The sequence below is a fragment of the Triturus cristatus genome, chromosome 12 (assembly GCF_964204655.1).
Source record: "Triturus cristatus chromosome 12, aTriCri1.1, whole genome shotgun sequence".
In the NCBI taxonomy this organism is placed as follows: domain Eukaryota; kingdom Metazoa; phylum Chordata; class Amphibia; order Caudata; family Salamandridae; genus Triturus; species Triturus cristatus.
In genome coordinates, this window is record NC_140595.1 from 133,007,013 (window position 1) to 133,023,953 (window position 16,941).

The following is a 16,941-nucleotide window of genomic DNA, read 5'->3' on the forward strand; positions in this document are numbered from 1 at the left end:
CCTAAGGCACATTCTAGTTGACTCCATACCAGCCTGGAATTTTGAGGGGGGAACCGGGAGAGTGCTGCACACATTTATGATAATTACTTTATTCCAAGACAAAATGTATGCAGTTCTAACTTGGCACTCTTTTGCAAACAATTAGAAAGTGGAAAGTACATGGGAAATTCATGGACCCCACATTTGTAGCCTTGCATTGCTCCATTTCCCCACACTCATGCAGACCAGGAAAGCAGGAAACACTTCAGGATATCACCCCTTAACTATCAACCATGTGAAAAACTCACATGTCAAGACCGACATCTTACTGAAAAGAGGAATAAACTAACAAAATGGCATACTTATTTTTTAATCAACAGAGAAAAATGGGCTTAGATCACGATTCACATTCCTCCATTAGAATACTCAAAGTTGCTAAAAATACAGCAAACTCTCTGAAGGAAACCTTCTGGTCGCCATCCAAGTCCATCTCTTTCATCACCTCTTTTGCCATCATGTCCTCATCCTTCCCAGAGTCCTGTAGAATGAAGAGGGAACACACAGGAGAAGGTTTGGTAAAATGAAATGCACTATATTCAGAACATTCTACTTTCTCGCTGGGAAGGAAGTGGAGACGCTTCCCTCCCAAAACCTCCACCATCCCTCAATGTTTGCATTATTCTATACACTGATTTGTCAGGCTCAGTACAACAAACTCATTTCATAAGACCATTCTCCAGAAACCAATGTTTCGCAGATCTTACTTTTGACCAGATGGGCTAGCCAACAAGGGAGAGGTCTATTAGTACTGGTTGCTCAAACCCTATACCATGTCAGACTCTGGTAAGTGGGGCGCGCACACACACCCTTCAAGTGGAAGTTCTATGGGTTATTAACAAACAAACCTTCCCAGCACAGTCCAGCTTCTGATCTCCTAGAACGCAGTCAAGTATAAAGCTCCACCCTTGGGGTTGCTGCATCTGCTGCCTTAAGGAAGAACCATCTCAGATGAAAGTCCGGGGCAGAGACGGACTTCATTTACAGGGTCATTCTCTAGAGAGAAAAAGCTGCAGAGAAAACATGCAGCTCAGAAAAATCTGTGGCACAGAAATTGCCTAGAGCGTTTGCTTATTCTGCAACACCTTACAGCATCCATGGTGTCCCACGGCCTTCAACCAGCAACGGCCCTCAGCCTCAAGCACTGGAGGAGTGTTACAACTACAAGCCATCCAAGTACACCTACCTGGAACCACTAGAGCCAACATAGTCTGTCCTTCTGCCCTCAATTTGTAAACTTGTGGATTGAACCAAAAGTCACATTTGTGTTTAGAATGTTATCCCTCCTTTCATAGAGGGAAACTAAATATACCTAGGGACATTTAGTGTTGTGGAGATTGCATGTAATCCAAGAGCTAAATAAAGGAACCTGGGGGGGTGGGGAATTGGATTGCAAACTTTGAAACTAATAGGGTAGTTGGTTCATGCTCATCCTGCCTTCTATTTCTTCAGAACAACCTGACAACCACTGCCCTCCTCCAGACCTGAACTAGGAGAAGAAAAATAAAATGGAGGTTTGGAGGGCAGGGTAATAAAGGAGGCACTTCAGATAGAACAGTCTACTAGCAATAACTATAAAGGGCTAAACATTTGCTCAGCCATTAGTCATTTGACTAGACTGCAGGTAAGTTGGTCACTTACTGGGCCAGTTCCTATACCTCAATCATGGTAGTTGGAGCGTTGGCCATCTTTACCCATCAGCATTTATAGAAAGTAGGTTCTTTCAGAAAGCTCAAACTAACTCATTTTCCCCTTAATTTGGGATACAAAAGTGCTTTCATCCATGCGGGTAGATAACCCAATCCTACCCATTGTTTCCAGCCAGGCTACTGGGAAGGTGTCATTTGGGTGAACCAAGCTCACAGTATCTGTAGAATATTAAATGTAATAAATGTACTCACCCTTCCTGGCTTCCTCCCAGAAGCTAGTATTTTCTGGATTACAAGCTCTCCGTGGCAAATACATTGTTAATCCTAAAACGTGGTTAAAGTACACACAACTCTAGACATTCAAATTATACCAAAGCATTGCTTGTCTGAAACAAGTGTGGTAGACAGGAAGGCGTCCAAATAGCATGGCAGAAGTGCACTGCCTTCAAGGCTCAAGTGCTAGCACTCTGGAATTGTATTCTAAACTTCTCACCCCAAGCTTCAGGCTTACTATAAAGGTGGAGAGCACGAGTGCTTTCCAAACAGTCCTACTTAGGTAATCTTGAACAGTGACATTTAGGCAGCTGTGCATGCCTTCTGTAGGAGCTAAACAATACATTTCACATCTGGAGGAGACAATCATTCTGCACAGCTATGATGCAAACGTACTGGAGCAAAGCATCAAGAGATTGAGAGAGGCTATTCATACAAACAAAAAGCTTGGAATATTGCCAAATGTTAAAAGTCAGTGGTGGAAGAGGACTTCAGTACTAGTGTCTCTATAAGGATTATCCTGTACTTTGTTCTAAATCCAGCCTTTAAAGCTTCAAGTCTACATAGACAATCCAATCTCAATAGAGTAGAAGGTACCAATAAAAGATAACCGAACTGGCAAGCCAGCACCCAACCAGAGACATGAAGGGGAACTCAGAAAGCACCTGCTGAGCTGCAAGTTGCAAGCAGCATTGTGAAGGTCCAGGTATACATTTGGCTAATAAGCCCTATAATAAATAGGGGAGAGAATACATACCGATTAACTGTGCAATATGGGCCTATATTGCCATCAAGCAGTTCTGGTGACATTTACAAAACACAAGGCTGAAGGTAGAGTTTTAACAATGTAACCTGAATGCCCCCCCTTCACCACCCCCCTCCTTGCTATATTGGAAAATATTACATGTTACACTGTATACATTTTTTACATTAGAATTGATTGTATGTCACTTCAGATAGATTTAAAGCCTGTTCAGTTTTTTTAATTCATGTTTGACCGATACCGCAGGCAGGTCAATGTTTTGGGAAATATGGGTTTTGTTTGGGGAAAATATTTACAAAAAATTATTAAATCAGATTTTAAAATGCAAAGAGCATTATAAGGAAATTAAACAAGCAATTTAAAATGCATTTTCGTAGTACAACGATATAGGATTAGGAAATTAAAAGAAAATAAAGTGCGATGAGGGACAGTACATTTTTACAGACCGGATCGTTGGTTTACCTAGTTTCACACACGGGGAGGATTCATTGGTAAAGGTTTGCATCAGGGTGGGCCTGCAGGGGGGCTTGTCCAGTATGGTAATACATGTTCTAATAACAGCACTAATATTGTGGAAGCATGACAATACCTGCATTTAACTTTTGTTTTGGGAAGTTAAAATATCCTGCAAATTAATTCGGCACTGAATTATGAGAAATATTCCCAGCAAGACCTTTAAATCACGCTCTTTGAAACCACTGGCAAACATTCAATAGGTGTATATTTAAAGATAAACATAGGTTGTACTCACAGATAGACTTGGGAACTCCTCCTTCAGAAGCTTGGACAGATCCTCCTGGTTCAGCTCTCCATCCTTACCATCAGCTCCAGAGCATTTCTTGAATGTCAGGATCATAGCCTCACACAGCTGTTCCAGATGCATCTGGACTGTTGCAATCTGTAAAGCAAGTACACAAGCCCTCAGTCTGGGTCCAAAATATCCCAGCTTTAAAATGACAAAGCCGCATTCTCTTGCTTCTTGGCTGTGCTAAACAGTCTGTGCGTGCACTTATGTTTTATTTAAATTCATGTTTCATGAAAGAAATTTTATTTTTTGTGTTCATCATAAGAGTGTCTGGGTACGACTGGGTATCCTGGTGCAGTGGAAGATCATGTATTGTGCTTTAAAAGCTAATGCAAGAGAATATATTATGAAAAGTGTTGTAGAATGCACCATTTTTCCACACATTGTCTTGGGGGACACCCCCACCCCCCAAATCTCACCTTGTAGTGGTCAGGCTCTCGCTATGCATTGTTTGAGCCAGCATGTAATGAAACGAGCCCCCCCCCTCCCAGCAAAGAGCACGGATGTGCCCCCTACCTGGCTAACAACTTGTGCTGAGGGGGGGCCTGTGAAGCTTGCGACCCCCCCCCACACACACACACCGTGGGGGCTTATGTTACGCCACTGGTTTGGGGGTGGTGTGACAACATTGGCAAGAGCTGCTTTAGGTTCTCAGTCCGACCCTTCCCACCAGTGCTTTATTTTGGCGACTAGGACTTGTGTTTATTATCCGACTATGACCCAGAGTAAGAGATAAAAAAGCATTGGCAAAGCAAATGGGTCTCGCCAATGGTTTTAAGCACACTGCAGATCTATTTGAAGAAATGTGTAAATCTAAGACTTTGCGGCTGCCCGCGACCCACGCAGGGGGCCACCTTAAAAGGGCAGCCCTTTAGTGCCATTTGGGCACTAACCCACCACCTCTAATGCCGGGACTCAGGGAGGAATCCCCTTGCCTTAGGCACATCATTTCTAGTGCGCCGAGGAGGTGGGGTGGGTATTCATGCCTCCCCAGCCATCCTAGCATCCCTTTGAGCATATGGTCTGGTACTTAACCATGTCTCCTACTCCAACTACAGACCCTGGGGTTATGGTTGGCACTTACCTCCCCTCCCACCCCTCCCCCCAGCGTAACAGTATTGGAGACCACACCAAAAGTTATAATTTTTTGGATTAGGGGAGTAACCCCGGCTGTATTTATTAAAATTAACAAACAATTTTAAAAACATTATATACAGAAACTTTGCGCAGAAAGTACAGATACATTTGATGGTCAGATATTCCACGGCTAACCTTAACACAGTCTAATACACAAGACACTCCTACCGTAAATCTATCAATGCATGTATTTACTTTCTGCGTGTCCCATCTAGAGCCTACGGCAAAGTCAATGACTGGCAGCTCCCCCGATCCCAGTGTACTAATAATGTTGCGCAGGGGGTACAGCTTATCGGATGGATACTTTCCCCCGGGCCCCCCCCCCTACGCCCTGTGCCTTACACTCCATTACAGGGGGCTGAAGACTTCTGCAGAATGGTGCCTTGATGCCCACTGGGAAGGATGACTCCCCCGGCCCCCGCACCCCGACAGCCTACTTACCAGCTGTCACTACCCCCTGGAGTTACATGGTGCTGACCGCTAAGGACCGAAGACTATGCTTACCAATCATGACCTTACCGCCTGACCAGAGACACCCTAAATACAACAATATCTGACTGAAAGAGGAATTCAAACTTGTGCTTTTATTTATACGTTACTACAGAATCAATTACATACAATCGCTTTGTTCCCTGCAAATAAATTGGGAAAAGGGGACAAAAAATAATTATCCATAACACACAACCGAAAACAAGCCTTGCAACAATACTTGCCTTAGGGGATGGTGGGTGGGAAAAGAAAGAAGATTACGGGCCCGCAGCTGGCCCGGTGGACGTTGCCTGTGGGGAGCAACAACAGACTGTTCTGCTCCCCACAACCCCCTTTTAAAGAGGGCACCCAGGCTGACTGGATGAGAGCAGTCTGCCTGGTCGCAAGTTGGACGTTTGAGCCGGAAGCACCCAAGTGCTTCCGGCTCACAGAGGCCGCCTCACCCATTGGTCGTTGCGGGGGAGGGAGCACCGCGTCATCTGCTGACGCGGCCTCCCTCCCCCCACCCCCCTACTAGTGGCCGGGGACTGGTGTGACTGCCATAATGGCAGCACGGTCTAGTCAGCCCTCGCGTTCTCCAGGACATGCAGTCGCTGCAATTGACACCATTTTGGACCCTCTTTGTGATACTCGGGATCGACGGGTACCACACGAGCTGCACGCAGCAAGTGCAAATAACCCCCCCCCCTTCTCCCCCAGTAGGCACTTAGAAGAGATGGCAGCAGTTGTAGGTGGTGGTCTGCCGTGTGGGGTATTCGCACTCACAGCATAGAACCTGGGATACAGGCTCAGGCCCGGTGCCGCGCATGTCGCTGCCTGGGCCCGTCTAGGGTACTCACCGGGGCTCCCTTGCAGGCCTGGGCGGTGTGGGCAAAGAGGGGCTAGGTGAGCCCCCCTCCCCCCTCGTTGTGCCTGGTCCCTCCCATGGCAAACGGCAACTGCCCTATTAGAAATTTTGCTGGGGAGTCTTGAGTCGCGGGAGGCAGCCTGCACTGCAGCGATTCTGCCAAGCGGCCCTCACTGGCCACACTCTGCCACCTTTACCCTTGCACAGGTTCGCACAATTCTGACACCTGCATGTAGGTGCTTTAAACATACCCCAGGAGTTCGCAGCACCTCTCCGGGGTGAAAAACAAAAGTGCTTCCATGTACATTTCAAGGGAGAGAGCTCCCTGGCCGCAGGAAAGTATCCGCAGGGGGGTCCTTTTACGCAGTTTTCATGGGACTCAGGCAGGCGAGGAGCACGTGGCTCGCCTGATTCGCTCCGTGGGGAAATATTTTGTCTGGTGTGCACCAAACAAAAACTGAAAACGCCTTTCAAAAGGGCAAGACCAGAGATGTAGATGCATTGATGGGTTTACCATGGCCAAATAGGGGGGGCAATGGGGTGGAGACAGTATTGAATGTAGAATCGGGAGTTCCATTCCCAGATTTTCCGCTTAAGAGAAGAGAATTGTGTGATCTTGGGAAAGCATATGTAACTTAGTCTTCGAGGCAGTGCTTGGTGTAACAGCAAAAGACTTGGGAGCTGAGGGACAAGGTCCACGTGCCGGCGCGAAATCCTGTGGTTCTGGCCAAAATAATTAGCGGAGCCACTGCCATGTAAATCTCTGCGCTGGTAAGGTGGCGCAAGTCCTTGTATATTGTAACGGGTGCGCAGGTAATGCGCTCCGATACCATCAGCTCTAGTATGTGCTAGATAGAACTGAGACAAGACAACCAATGACACTTTGCACTTTTGGGTAAAAAGTGAACGTTAAACAAGCAGACTTGCAAAGAATTACTAATGTCACTTAAATGTTTGGAGCTGGTCGAGCACAGGTCCGGATCTGTCTCTTTCCCTCGTTCTGTTTTTTTTGGGCCGGTGGCTGACAGTGCATCCCACTGCTATTCCAAAGGGGTGTATGGCGATGCTATCCCACGTCCTATACGTTTTGGGTATCTCTGGGTTACAGCACTTGGGCTGCAATTCACTGATCATGGGGCAGGCCCCCAATTAAAGGGTAGGGGAGGTACTTTTGTTCTCACCATCCCAGGAGCTTCATGAAAGGTGTACTGTCTTTCATGAGTCTGAGAAGATGTGGTTGGAGCACAAATGCCAACAATGACCAGTACAGTTGGCATTTTATTTTAGAGGGGCAGTTTTTACTCCCTGTCCTCATATCCAAATACATTGGCTAACCTTTTGGCACGCTGGGATACCTTAGCAAATGTGGTTATGAGATACATATGCAGGGTGAGGGACACCAGCATTGTGACGCATCAGTCAGTGCAGGTGACGGATGGGTTTTCAGGTAATAAGGACACGGTGATCCACCCTTGTCTTGGTTTAGGTGAGGTGGTGCACCAAGCGGCCTTGTAGGGCATGAGATGGCATAAATTCACTCCATGTCTACAGGATTATTGTCTGGCGCAGCCCTTGGTCATCAGTCTGTACCTTTGTACTGGGGATCATCCAGTTAAGGGAGCACATTAGGGCTTAGTCTCCCCAAAATGATATGCACAAACTGGTACAGTGTGTTAGGGTTTGTATCACACAGAACTGGGGGTCTCTCATTGGGCACACTCACTGCCTGCACATTGTGCTTTGGCCGGTTTGTTTAATCTTTTCATAGGGAAGAGATATGTGGGGTACCCAATTGATCATAGCATGGCACATTAAGGTGGGCGCAAACTGGGTTGTTACCCATTAAATGTGTTATTTTAAATACTTTGGGGCACCTGCAGCAGTGAGGGATGCTTCCTGAGTGCCTAGGACTTTATTAGTAGCACTCCCCTCCCCCAGGCCCACAGGGCTTTCAGCAGAATGGCCACAGGCTCTAGCAGGTCAAAGGAGGATGTGTGCAGTGCTTGTAGAATGTCACGTACCATTAAGGTCACGTTACTACTAGAGTTGTCCCAAAGTTTGGGGGTCAAACTGGGTTGGAGCAATAAGTTAAAGCACAGGCACAAATAGGCTACAATGTATTAAACATTTGGCATTCCCAGTATTCAAAAAAGGGCAGGTATTGATACATAATGTTCCCCTCCTGTACCCACTGTCTCGTCTGCTCCCTGGTATACTAGCATGAGTTTGGGAGGGCAAGATTTCACCCGGGGGGGGGGGGGGGTGACTAACTTAATTCGATGAACAAATCCAAAAGGTTTCACATTCACTAACGTGTGAATTTCAGCTGCCTGTGCATAGTTTTATTCATATGCACAGTATTAATTTAAATATTCGCTGTATTGAGTAGTGCGACCAACGGAGGTTCACGCACCAAGGCATTTTTCAAAGGTGAGTTACTATGCTGTAAGGATATAAAGGTTAAATATGACTGCCAGGTCCTGCTGGGGTGTCAGTCAATTGGCCACTTACAGGTTTAAAGGTGAGTTCAAAGGACACAGGAGGGTTCATGGCAAAGAAAAACCTGGACAGATTCAGCTTTTAGGTCTGCTGGTGGTTTGACTTCATGATCTTAGGCTCTAGCCCCGTTGTGTCATATCAACCTTTCTTCCTTCTGTGGTTGTTCAGATGAATATCAGTAGGCGGGGTAAGAAATCTGATTCAGCTGCAACATGCCTACGGGAACACTTACACTCCAAAAATACACAAGCGTCATGCTCCAACAAGCACTATACACAGACACTGGGAAAAGTAGTATGGTGGGCTTAATAATTCTTACATCTACCTGCATTGGCACATCTGGTCAGGAGCGATTGTCAAATGTATTGCACTTCAGCCAGGCAATGTTAACACCCATCCACACCAAGACGATTGTTTAAGGTCATCTTGGGCCGCATATACACAGCACAGTATTAGGCCCCTGTGGTTGGCAGCATTGTGAATTACTAAATTCAACTGAATAGGAGGAGTGACCGTGGTTTACACTAGCAGAAGTTAGAGAGTGCAAGACTCCACCTAGGGGGTGGTAGGCTGCATTTGATGGACTAGTCCAAATGTTTCACAGCAACTGAACGTGGGAAAGTGTCAATTACCTGTGCATAGTTCATTCAGATACACAGTATAATTTTAAATAATCGCCATAGTTCTAAGTTGCAAGCGTGAAATTCCCTCAATGTCAGCAACTGCTCACATTGTCAGCAACAAAGCTGACTGGGAAGTCTGGGTGCAGTCACCACAGATTAAAACTGAACAGGCAACAGTCTGGCAGGAAAGGAAGGATGTTGAATTGATTGCCCACTTAGCAGTATGACTATTGCACAGGAGGATGGAGGGTGATTCAAGGGACACGGTGGTGTGGCAAAAATGCTAGACAGTCAGCTTATGCTGGGTAGGAGATTCCGCATCACTAACCAGAAGGGTGCCCAGTGGCAAAAAAACAGTAAATAGGTTTAATATGTGTGTCTCTGGCCTTACAGCTGTGTGGGGCCAGTCTCATTTAGAGGTATGTCCCAGGTGAAAATTGTGCTCTTAAGGTTCTCAAGACCGATGCGGTATCTCCCAGCAGATCCACTGAAGGTGTACTGCAGCTAAACATGAAACTGGGAATCTGGGATTCCAACATTTTTGCGGGTTTAAGCATCCAGGGTCAGATGGCTAGCAGGTACTGTGAATCTGTGAACCGACGGCAGTTAATCAAGCGGGGTGCGCAGTGTAATTTGTCACTACACGAAACGGTGAGCTGTTGCCATTAGTGGGCACAATACATATATTGTTTCAAACCAGATTTGACAGTTAAGGTGTTCACCAGGGTTTAGCAATCAAAGGGGTCTGTGCAATTGTCTGGTCAACGGGGCGAAGTGCACCCCAGAACCAAGGCTAGGTGACATGTAAATGTAAATGTGAATGTAAATGTATGCGTCTTGTAAAGCGCACTGCTGCCCTGAGGCGTCCTGGCGCTGTAGACCGCTGGGGAACCCGTCCTGGCTATCCCTGTGAGATGGTCCCTCCAAGGAGGAACCAGGCATCTCTGGCGAATGTGAGAGGCCGTTGTGGAGATGAGGCAAGCTAATGCCCAGAGTTGCCGAGTGTGATCCCTGGTTAGAGTAGGCACCGAGGCGAGAATAATCGAGTCCGCTGACCCTGGTTCACGGCCCGGCCGCGTCGGGAATTGAACCCTGGTCCCAGGCCGTCCTCTGCTTCCGGGTCTGCTGCCTCTAACCAGTGAGCCACACTACTCCACATGTTACTGCAGTTAAGCTCAAATGCCCCACCTGGTTAGCTATGTTAGCCACGCTGGGTGGGGACGCTGTCAGCCAACTGGGGAAACAAGGCATCAAGCACAAAAGGCTACTACGTAAAAAGAACATTTGGCATGTCCAGTATTTAACAAAAATTAAAATTTGACAGAGCAGGTAATTTGCCACTGCTGGGACTGCACAGTGTGAACCCCCCCTCCCTCCCCCCCCCTCCTGGGAATAATCTAGTATGGGGGTAAAAGAAGGTCTTAGTCAATCCTGACTGTTAAGCACCATATTGCAGGCAGTGCGCGGTGAATTAAATCAGACAGATTCAGCAAGATGGTATGCATAGGGAGTTTCACCACAGAGTGAAGTTGTCACTCCGAATAGGGAGCTGTGACTGCATTGGGGTGCGCAATAAGCATTCCTGGTCACCATGGCTTAGTCAAAAATGGCCGGTGCAAATGTCTAGTCAACTGCAAGAGTATGTGCCTGCTCGATGGGCAGGCTTCAGGTTGCTTCAGTTAAGCACAGTAGTCCTTGCCCTGATAGCCTCAGTAGATAGGCTGGTGGTGGAAGCAGTCATCTATCAAGGGTGCTGCTGTCCCATAACATAGCTATGGTAAGAGTAGAGCTCCCTCCTGGGAGGCCATCAAATTCCTACAGATAATGTGAGGCAGTTGTACCTCCCGGAGAAGGATAAATAGCTCCTGCCGTTTCCCAGACGCAGTTTGTCTGGATGGGGTTCCCTGGAATGAGATGAAGCAGCTCCGAACAGATCAGAGCCTGGCGGCGGGGAGGGGGTAGGTTTTCCTAACATTTTGGTGATCCACTTAGGGGGCATCGACCTCACTGCCATGGGTAGGGGGCATTGTTGCAAGCCATGAAGGCTGACTTAGGTGAGATCAGCAAATACATGGGTCAATGTGAGCTCTGGTGGTCTGAGATTATCCCCCGCAGAGTGTGGCATGGGGCTAAGTCAGAGGAGGCCGTTGACTATTCCCGAAAAAGAGTGAACAGTTTAAGGCGCAAGTTTTTAGATCAGAATGGTCTGGGATTCATCAGACACGAGCAGATTCAGGCCAATATTAAAGGCTACTGTGACAAAGATGGGGTCCACTTGTCACCTGTGAGGATAGTACTGTTGCCCAGGGATTTGCAGGAAGCCTTGAAATGGCAAGTTGCAGGTGAGAAAGGAGCTGTATTGGTGGTGGGGCTCTTTAGGCAACGGGGGCTGCCTCCAGAGCTGTGGCGGAGTTACAGGGTGATCTGGAAGCCTACGAGTACAAAAGGCTACCTCTGCAAGAGTCAGGCGCGCAACACCCATTGGACTCACAGGGCTACCGCCCCACCCCCCCCGTCGTGTGTGGCAGCCCGGGATGAGACAGCTTCCCGGCACACACAGTCGCACCCGAGCACTTCACAGGTCTTTAGAAGACCATTTGCATGTTAATGAGGCCTTGCTGTTGTTTCACCCCTTCTAAGAGCCCCTGCAGCTCCACTCTGCCTATAGCTTAAAAGATTCAGCCCCCCCCCGAAATTTTTTCTTAGCCCCCCCCTCCCGAAATTTGGCTCTATTTGCGCCTCTGGCAAGAGTACAATAGGGGCGCCAGAGCCAAATCCCAGGAGCCTCATGGTAGGGTCCTGGAAGAATTACGTTTGCGCCCCGTTAGTCCTTTGGGAGGTTGTGGGCCTGAACAACCAGGGGCTTGCCTTGCTAAGCTCCGCTCTGAAAGGGGCTTGAGTAATAAGAGACCAATGTGTCACGTTATCTGGAAAGAGGATCACCCCATACGGTGTAGCACTGATGGTGTTCTACACAGTGCTTGGCTCATCAAGCAGGCAGAGCAGCATAGGTTGGTTACAGCTGCCTGCCCTTGGACCGCTCGTAAAATAACCCACTAGATTTCATACTTTTGTATGGCATAAACCTGCAGCAATATTTTTCCCCAAACGAAAGTTGTGTTGTGTATTTATTCATGCGTACTCTTGTGTGGGTGGGGTGTGTTGTCAATGGCACTTTCCTTCGAGACCTTAGGTGGGTGGTGGAAGTAAGACTCGGACCAGTGCCGCCCTGCAGCTCTTCAGAACTAGGACTGTAGCGTCGCTCCACTGCGCTATGATGATTTAAGAAAACCTGCGAGATTAGCTGCAGCTCCCTGGAGATGGACAGCTAGATTACAAAGAAACAGATGTACAACATTCTAACAGGAAAGGGGGTCATGGAAGTAAAATGTAGGCTGGGGAGAAGCTCCTGGACGAGTCAGAGAGTCAATATGGAAAACGGTGGAGGGTAAAGAAACATTGGTGAGAGCAAGGGGGGGGGAGGATAAGAGGGGACTGAAGCGCACAGTAAGGTGGACTGCGAGCTGCACATGGTGCTTTAAACTGACAGCCCTGATGAGATATGATATGATAGACTGCCCTGCACAGAGTTCTCCACAAGCAGAGAGAGACAGGGACCTCAGGTGCCCACTCACAAGCCACATTAATTTGAGTAGACATGAAGTCTGCAGTATCATGGAAAACACAAACAGATGGATGACTCTCATTTATACAAAGAGCAGAGATTGTTCCTCGTGACAGAAGAGCTCTCCCATCTACACACGGGAGAGGTTGTTCAACTTCAGATGGGAGGAATCATCAGCCTAGAGTGGGATCAGAAATACTAGCAGGTTCCAAAGAATCAAAGAGGGGGGGGGGGGGGGGGGGAGAAACCAGCAGCATCATGGAGGAAAATTATGGTTCAAAAGCACAGCACATTTGAACAAGCATTGAAAATGTAATAGGTCTCGCCTTTGATTAAGTTAAAGCCATTTGCTTATGGTATTGTATAGCAAGTAAGTAGTAGTAGTAATTTTATTAGCATAGTTACTTAAAACCATTGCTATACAAAATAAATTAAGAACAGGTACGGTAAAAATACAATTCTAAGTAAAATCAGAATAAAAACAATCGCATTTCCTTAGATAGACTGTACACACAACAGCTTCTTGAGTATAAAGTTTTTTTCTTTTTTTTTTTTTTTTTTAAATTTAGCACTTCGTGTTAATAGGGTTATATCTTCTTTCTCGGTTTCCTCATGAGTTTGTATGATCAGTAATGTCAATCGACAAGCAATGTTAAGTCGATGATGCAGGGACCGTTATAGATTAATTTTTGGCATCTTTTTTTCCACTGCCTTCATAAATTTTACAAAGCTGCAATTCATGCGAGGATCGTGGGAAGAAAAGCAAGCGAGAACTGCCTTTCTTCGTGTACGGATCCCTTGCTGATTAAAGTGGTGTTTCAACAAGTGTTTTCGTTCATCGCGTAGTTTCTCACAAGAGCAGATCAAGTGCAGCATATCCTCTTGCCCCAAACCACATAGCCGACAAAGAGCATCAGTTTTTATTTTATTTTAATCCAGATTGGAAAATTTTGAATGCAGGGGAGCAGGCCCAGCCTGTGCTTTAAGAAGCACATTTTGGCGGATTTAGAATATCCCTCACCAAAATAGCTCTGTGGTGCCTTAGTTGAATACGAGTTTAAGATCATCCAGCCATGCGTTCTTTTAGAAAGGGCTGCCTTGTCTTGAACCCATGATAGTTGTTTGATCGATTTTTTGATCAATTTTTTTAATGTTGTGTGGTTTTCTGGGGTATCCCAGAGCTGCTCTAATCCCGTGTTCTTCAGGCTGTCCTGTAGGAACTTGGCTGCTGCTGAGGACGGGTGTTGGGCTAGCTCCATCCACAGATGTTCATTTAATGTTCCTTGTTTCGATTTCCTCACTTTGTCCCAGGCTATCATGTAGGCTCCCTGCCTTGCCAGGATCTGTTGATCAATGCCAAATTCAAGCCTGATTTGAGCTGGTGAAGTTTGCTTGGGCAGGCTGAAGATGATTCTGTAGGCAGCTGTTATTGTATTATCAAGGATCTTGGCATCTCTTCCTCTAAGAGCAAAGCAAATGGCTTTAACTTAATGAAAGGCGAAACCCATTGCATTTTCAATGCACAGAGACACATGGACAGAGGAGTGCGGCGAGAGCTGGTGGTGCGTCTCCGTGATGTGGGTCTGCTACGATATCTGCTGTGGGAGGTGGGCAGTGAGCAGCAAGGTCTCATCAGATCGAGGAGTTTACCAACACATGGCTGCGGGCGATATAAATACTACACCGCGGGGACCTCTGGGAAGAGGGCTGCTCCCAGGAATGGGGGTAACGTGGTGTGCTTATCTGCACTTGTGATGGAAGCACATTGTTCGGTGTCTTTGAACACATACTCGTGCAAGTAAACAAGCCAACACTGACATGCAGAAGGAAACAAACACTTATATCTATGCACAGACAGGTACACACTTGTGCAAGAAAACACATACTTGTGCAAGCAAGCACGTGCACACTCGTGCAAGCACACACAGAAGCAATCATTGACATGATGAAGGAAACATGCACTTCTTCATGCACACACCCATTCACATATACCCACATGTGATTAGGGCCTTCAAAGCACACACATGTGCACCCACACAAACGCGCGGGCACACACACCCCCGCACAGACCCCCGCCCCCCCACGGAAGCGCACACAGACGAGGGCAGGGTGAACATTCACATAGGGTCCAGAGACCAGGACGAATCTGCTGAACATGTGCGTTGGTGGGAGTGGGCTCAGCAGCATGGTGGTGCCGGAGGAGGGGTAAAGGGGGGGGGGAATAAGCCAGGTGCAGCCCTCCCCGAGTCTGCTGCCAGAGGTGCCGAGAGCGCAGTGGAGGGCCTCAGAGGCACCATAGCAACAAGGCCTGACCCGGCTGGAGAAAGGGCAGAGATTAGAGGGTGGGGGCCCCCTCTGCCGCCACACTCTCCATCTTGAGGCCCCCATGCTGAAGACTTCACAAGTGAGGCCCCAGTAAGACAACCTGTGGGGGGGGCCAAGGCAAGTGAAGGACAAAAATCCAATGAGCGTGCCATGCTCGGGAATTACCAATCACCGGAAGATCTGAAGTCAGGCTGTGTGATTAATGCCCGTCCTGCCTGCGCTCCCCGCGGTGCGCCTCCCTGAGGGCCTGGGCCGGACTGGCTGTAGCGGGCACCGGGCAATCCCTGGTGGGCTGCATGGGTGGGGGGGTGGTTTAGGGCCCCTGGGGGGCAGTTTGTTACTGGGCCGTTCAAAATAAATCAGCCCTGTAACAAAATCGGCTGAAAACCGGCCCTGGCAAAGAGCTCGGCGGTACCCCCAACCCCCAGGGGGTGTGGGCCGGCCGAGCACCTTGCCAGGGCCAGTTGTGGTTCCCAGTCCAGCCCTGCTGAGAGCACTCATTTCTGACTGAAAAAAACACTGCTGGGCAGGCTAATGGCAATAATTTTAGCCCCCAGGCAGAGCTGGGTGTGTGTGAGGCACCAGCTCAGACAGACTGGTCTCGGCACAGCCATGACTCCCACTCTCGGTAAGGATTCCTTGGCCTGTCAGCTGTCGGTAATGGCCAGGGTGGAAGAGTTGTCGCGCTGGCTCTTACTGAGCACCCACGTTAACGAGCAGAGTCTAGGTAACAGAGCAATTTGTGTCGTAATGTCAGACTTGTGCCTGCAACATGAGCCCTTGCCGTTCAGAGTCAATGAAGGAAGCAATAACAAGCCTGGGAATGCGGTGTGAAGGCAGCGTGATTTCTAATACATGCCCATTCACAGAGCTGGACTGGTGCGTGCACACGCCCACTAAGATAAAACGTTTACGACGCATGGAAAGCAGGTGAGCCCATCCAAGTGGGCCGTCACAAAAAGCCAAAGGGAGGCAACATACAAAGCTCTTTTGCAATGGATGGCCACCGTTTGGCATAAACGGTGACACCAGCCAATGGAAAAGAAGGGCGAGGCTTAAAGCCCTTTTCTAAAAGTACTCAGTTTCATTAAATCTCGCCGCGCGAGCTGCGCATGCGCAGCAACGCTAGCCGAGACCTAACATATGTGCAGCAATGCTAGTCGAGACCTAAAAAGGTGCACAAAAGTGCTCACAGAAGCGACTTGCTGTTGTCTCCCTGCCAGAGAGATGGACGTTGTGAACTCTGAAAAATGGTGAATGATGAAAGGCGAATACCCTGTAAACAAGCATGCACTATTGGAGGGGGAAGAAGACCTGAATCACAGCAGGAGCAGTAGAGCGAGACTAAGCACAATCAATCTCCAGAGAAAAAAAAATTAAAAATACAGGAAGTGATGCTTGCCTGGGCTGTCTAATTAGGAGGCAGCAAAGAAGAAGTGACACTTAAGCCAACGAATGGTAGGTACTGGGCAGGCGCCAAGCACTTTTTGTATGCTATAGTGTCTTGCAAGCGAGATGCTTGCTCGACCCCCCCAAAAAAATATAGGTTAAAAAAACAAAACTAAAAGTGAGGAAGAAGGGTTTAAAGAGATCAAGAGCCAAAGAGGCTAGCAGTGCATGATGGTGGATAAAAGAGGCATGAGGCGGAAATGAAGACTAGACAGCCAAATTTGGAGACTATATTTTTGCCCCAGGCCTTATTCTTAAGAATTAAGCGAACTCATCCTCAGCTCTACTTAGTTTACTAAGACGCAGATCCCACCAGAAGACCTGTGGTTTGAAGACGTTTTGCGGTTCCGTTTTAGCCAAATACCACAGGAGCGAGTCACTCGAATTCTTCTTCATAGCTGCCCATGTGACAGTCCAGGGT

General features: G+C 47.7%; 1 protein-coding gene and 1 pseudogene across 1 annotated transcript in view; both read right to left on the bottom strand.

The window, feature by feature from the left end:
- Nucleotides 1-333: 333 nt before the first annotated feature.
- LOC146772887 (protein S100-A2-like) overlaps nucleotides 334-16,941 on the bottom strand; it is a 40,441-nt gene continuing 23,833 nt past the window's right edge. The window contains exons 2-3 of the mRNA XM_085637350.1: nucleotides 3,473-3,619; nucleotides 334-517 (exon numbers count right to left, since the gene is read on the bottom strand). Coding sequence (XP_085493476.1) covers nucleotides 377-517; nucleotides 3,473-3,604 — 273 coding nt within the window. The 5' untranslated portion in view covers nucleotides 3,605-3,619 and the 3' untranslated portion in view covers nucleotides 334-376. The remainder of the gene's footprint in view (nucleotides 518-3,472; nucleotides 3,620-16,941) is intronic.
- The window catches only part of LOC146772888 (cytochrome P450 2H2-like), a 76,966-nt pseudogene continuing 72,418 nt past the window's right edge, over nucleotides 12,394-16,941 (bottom strand).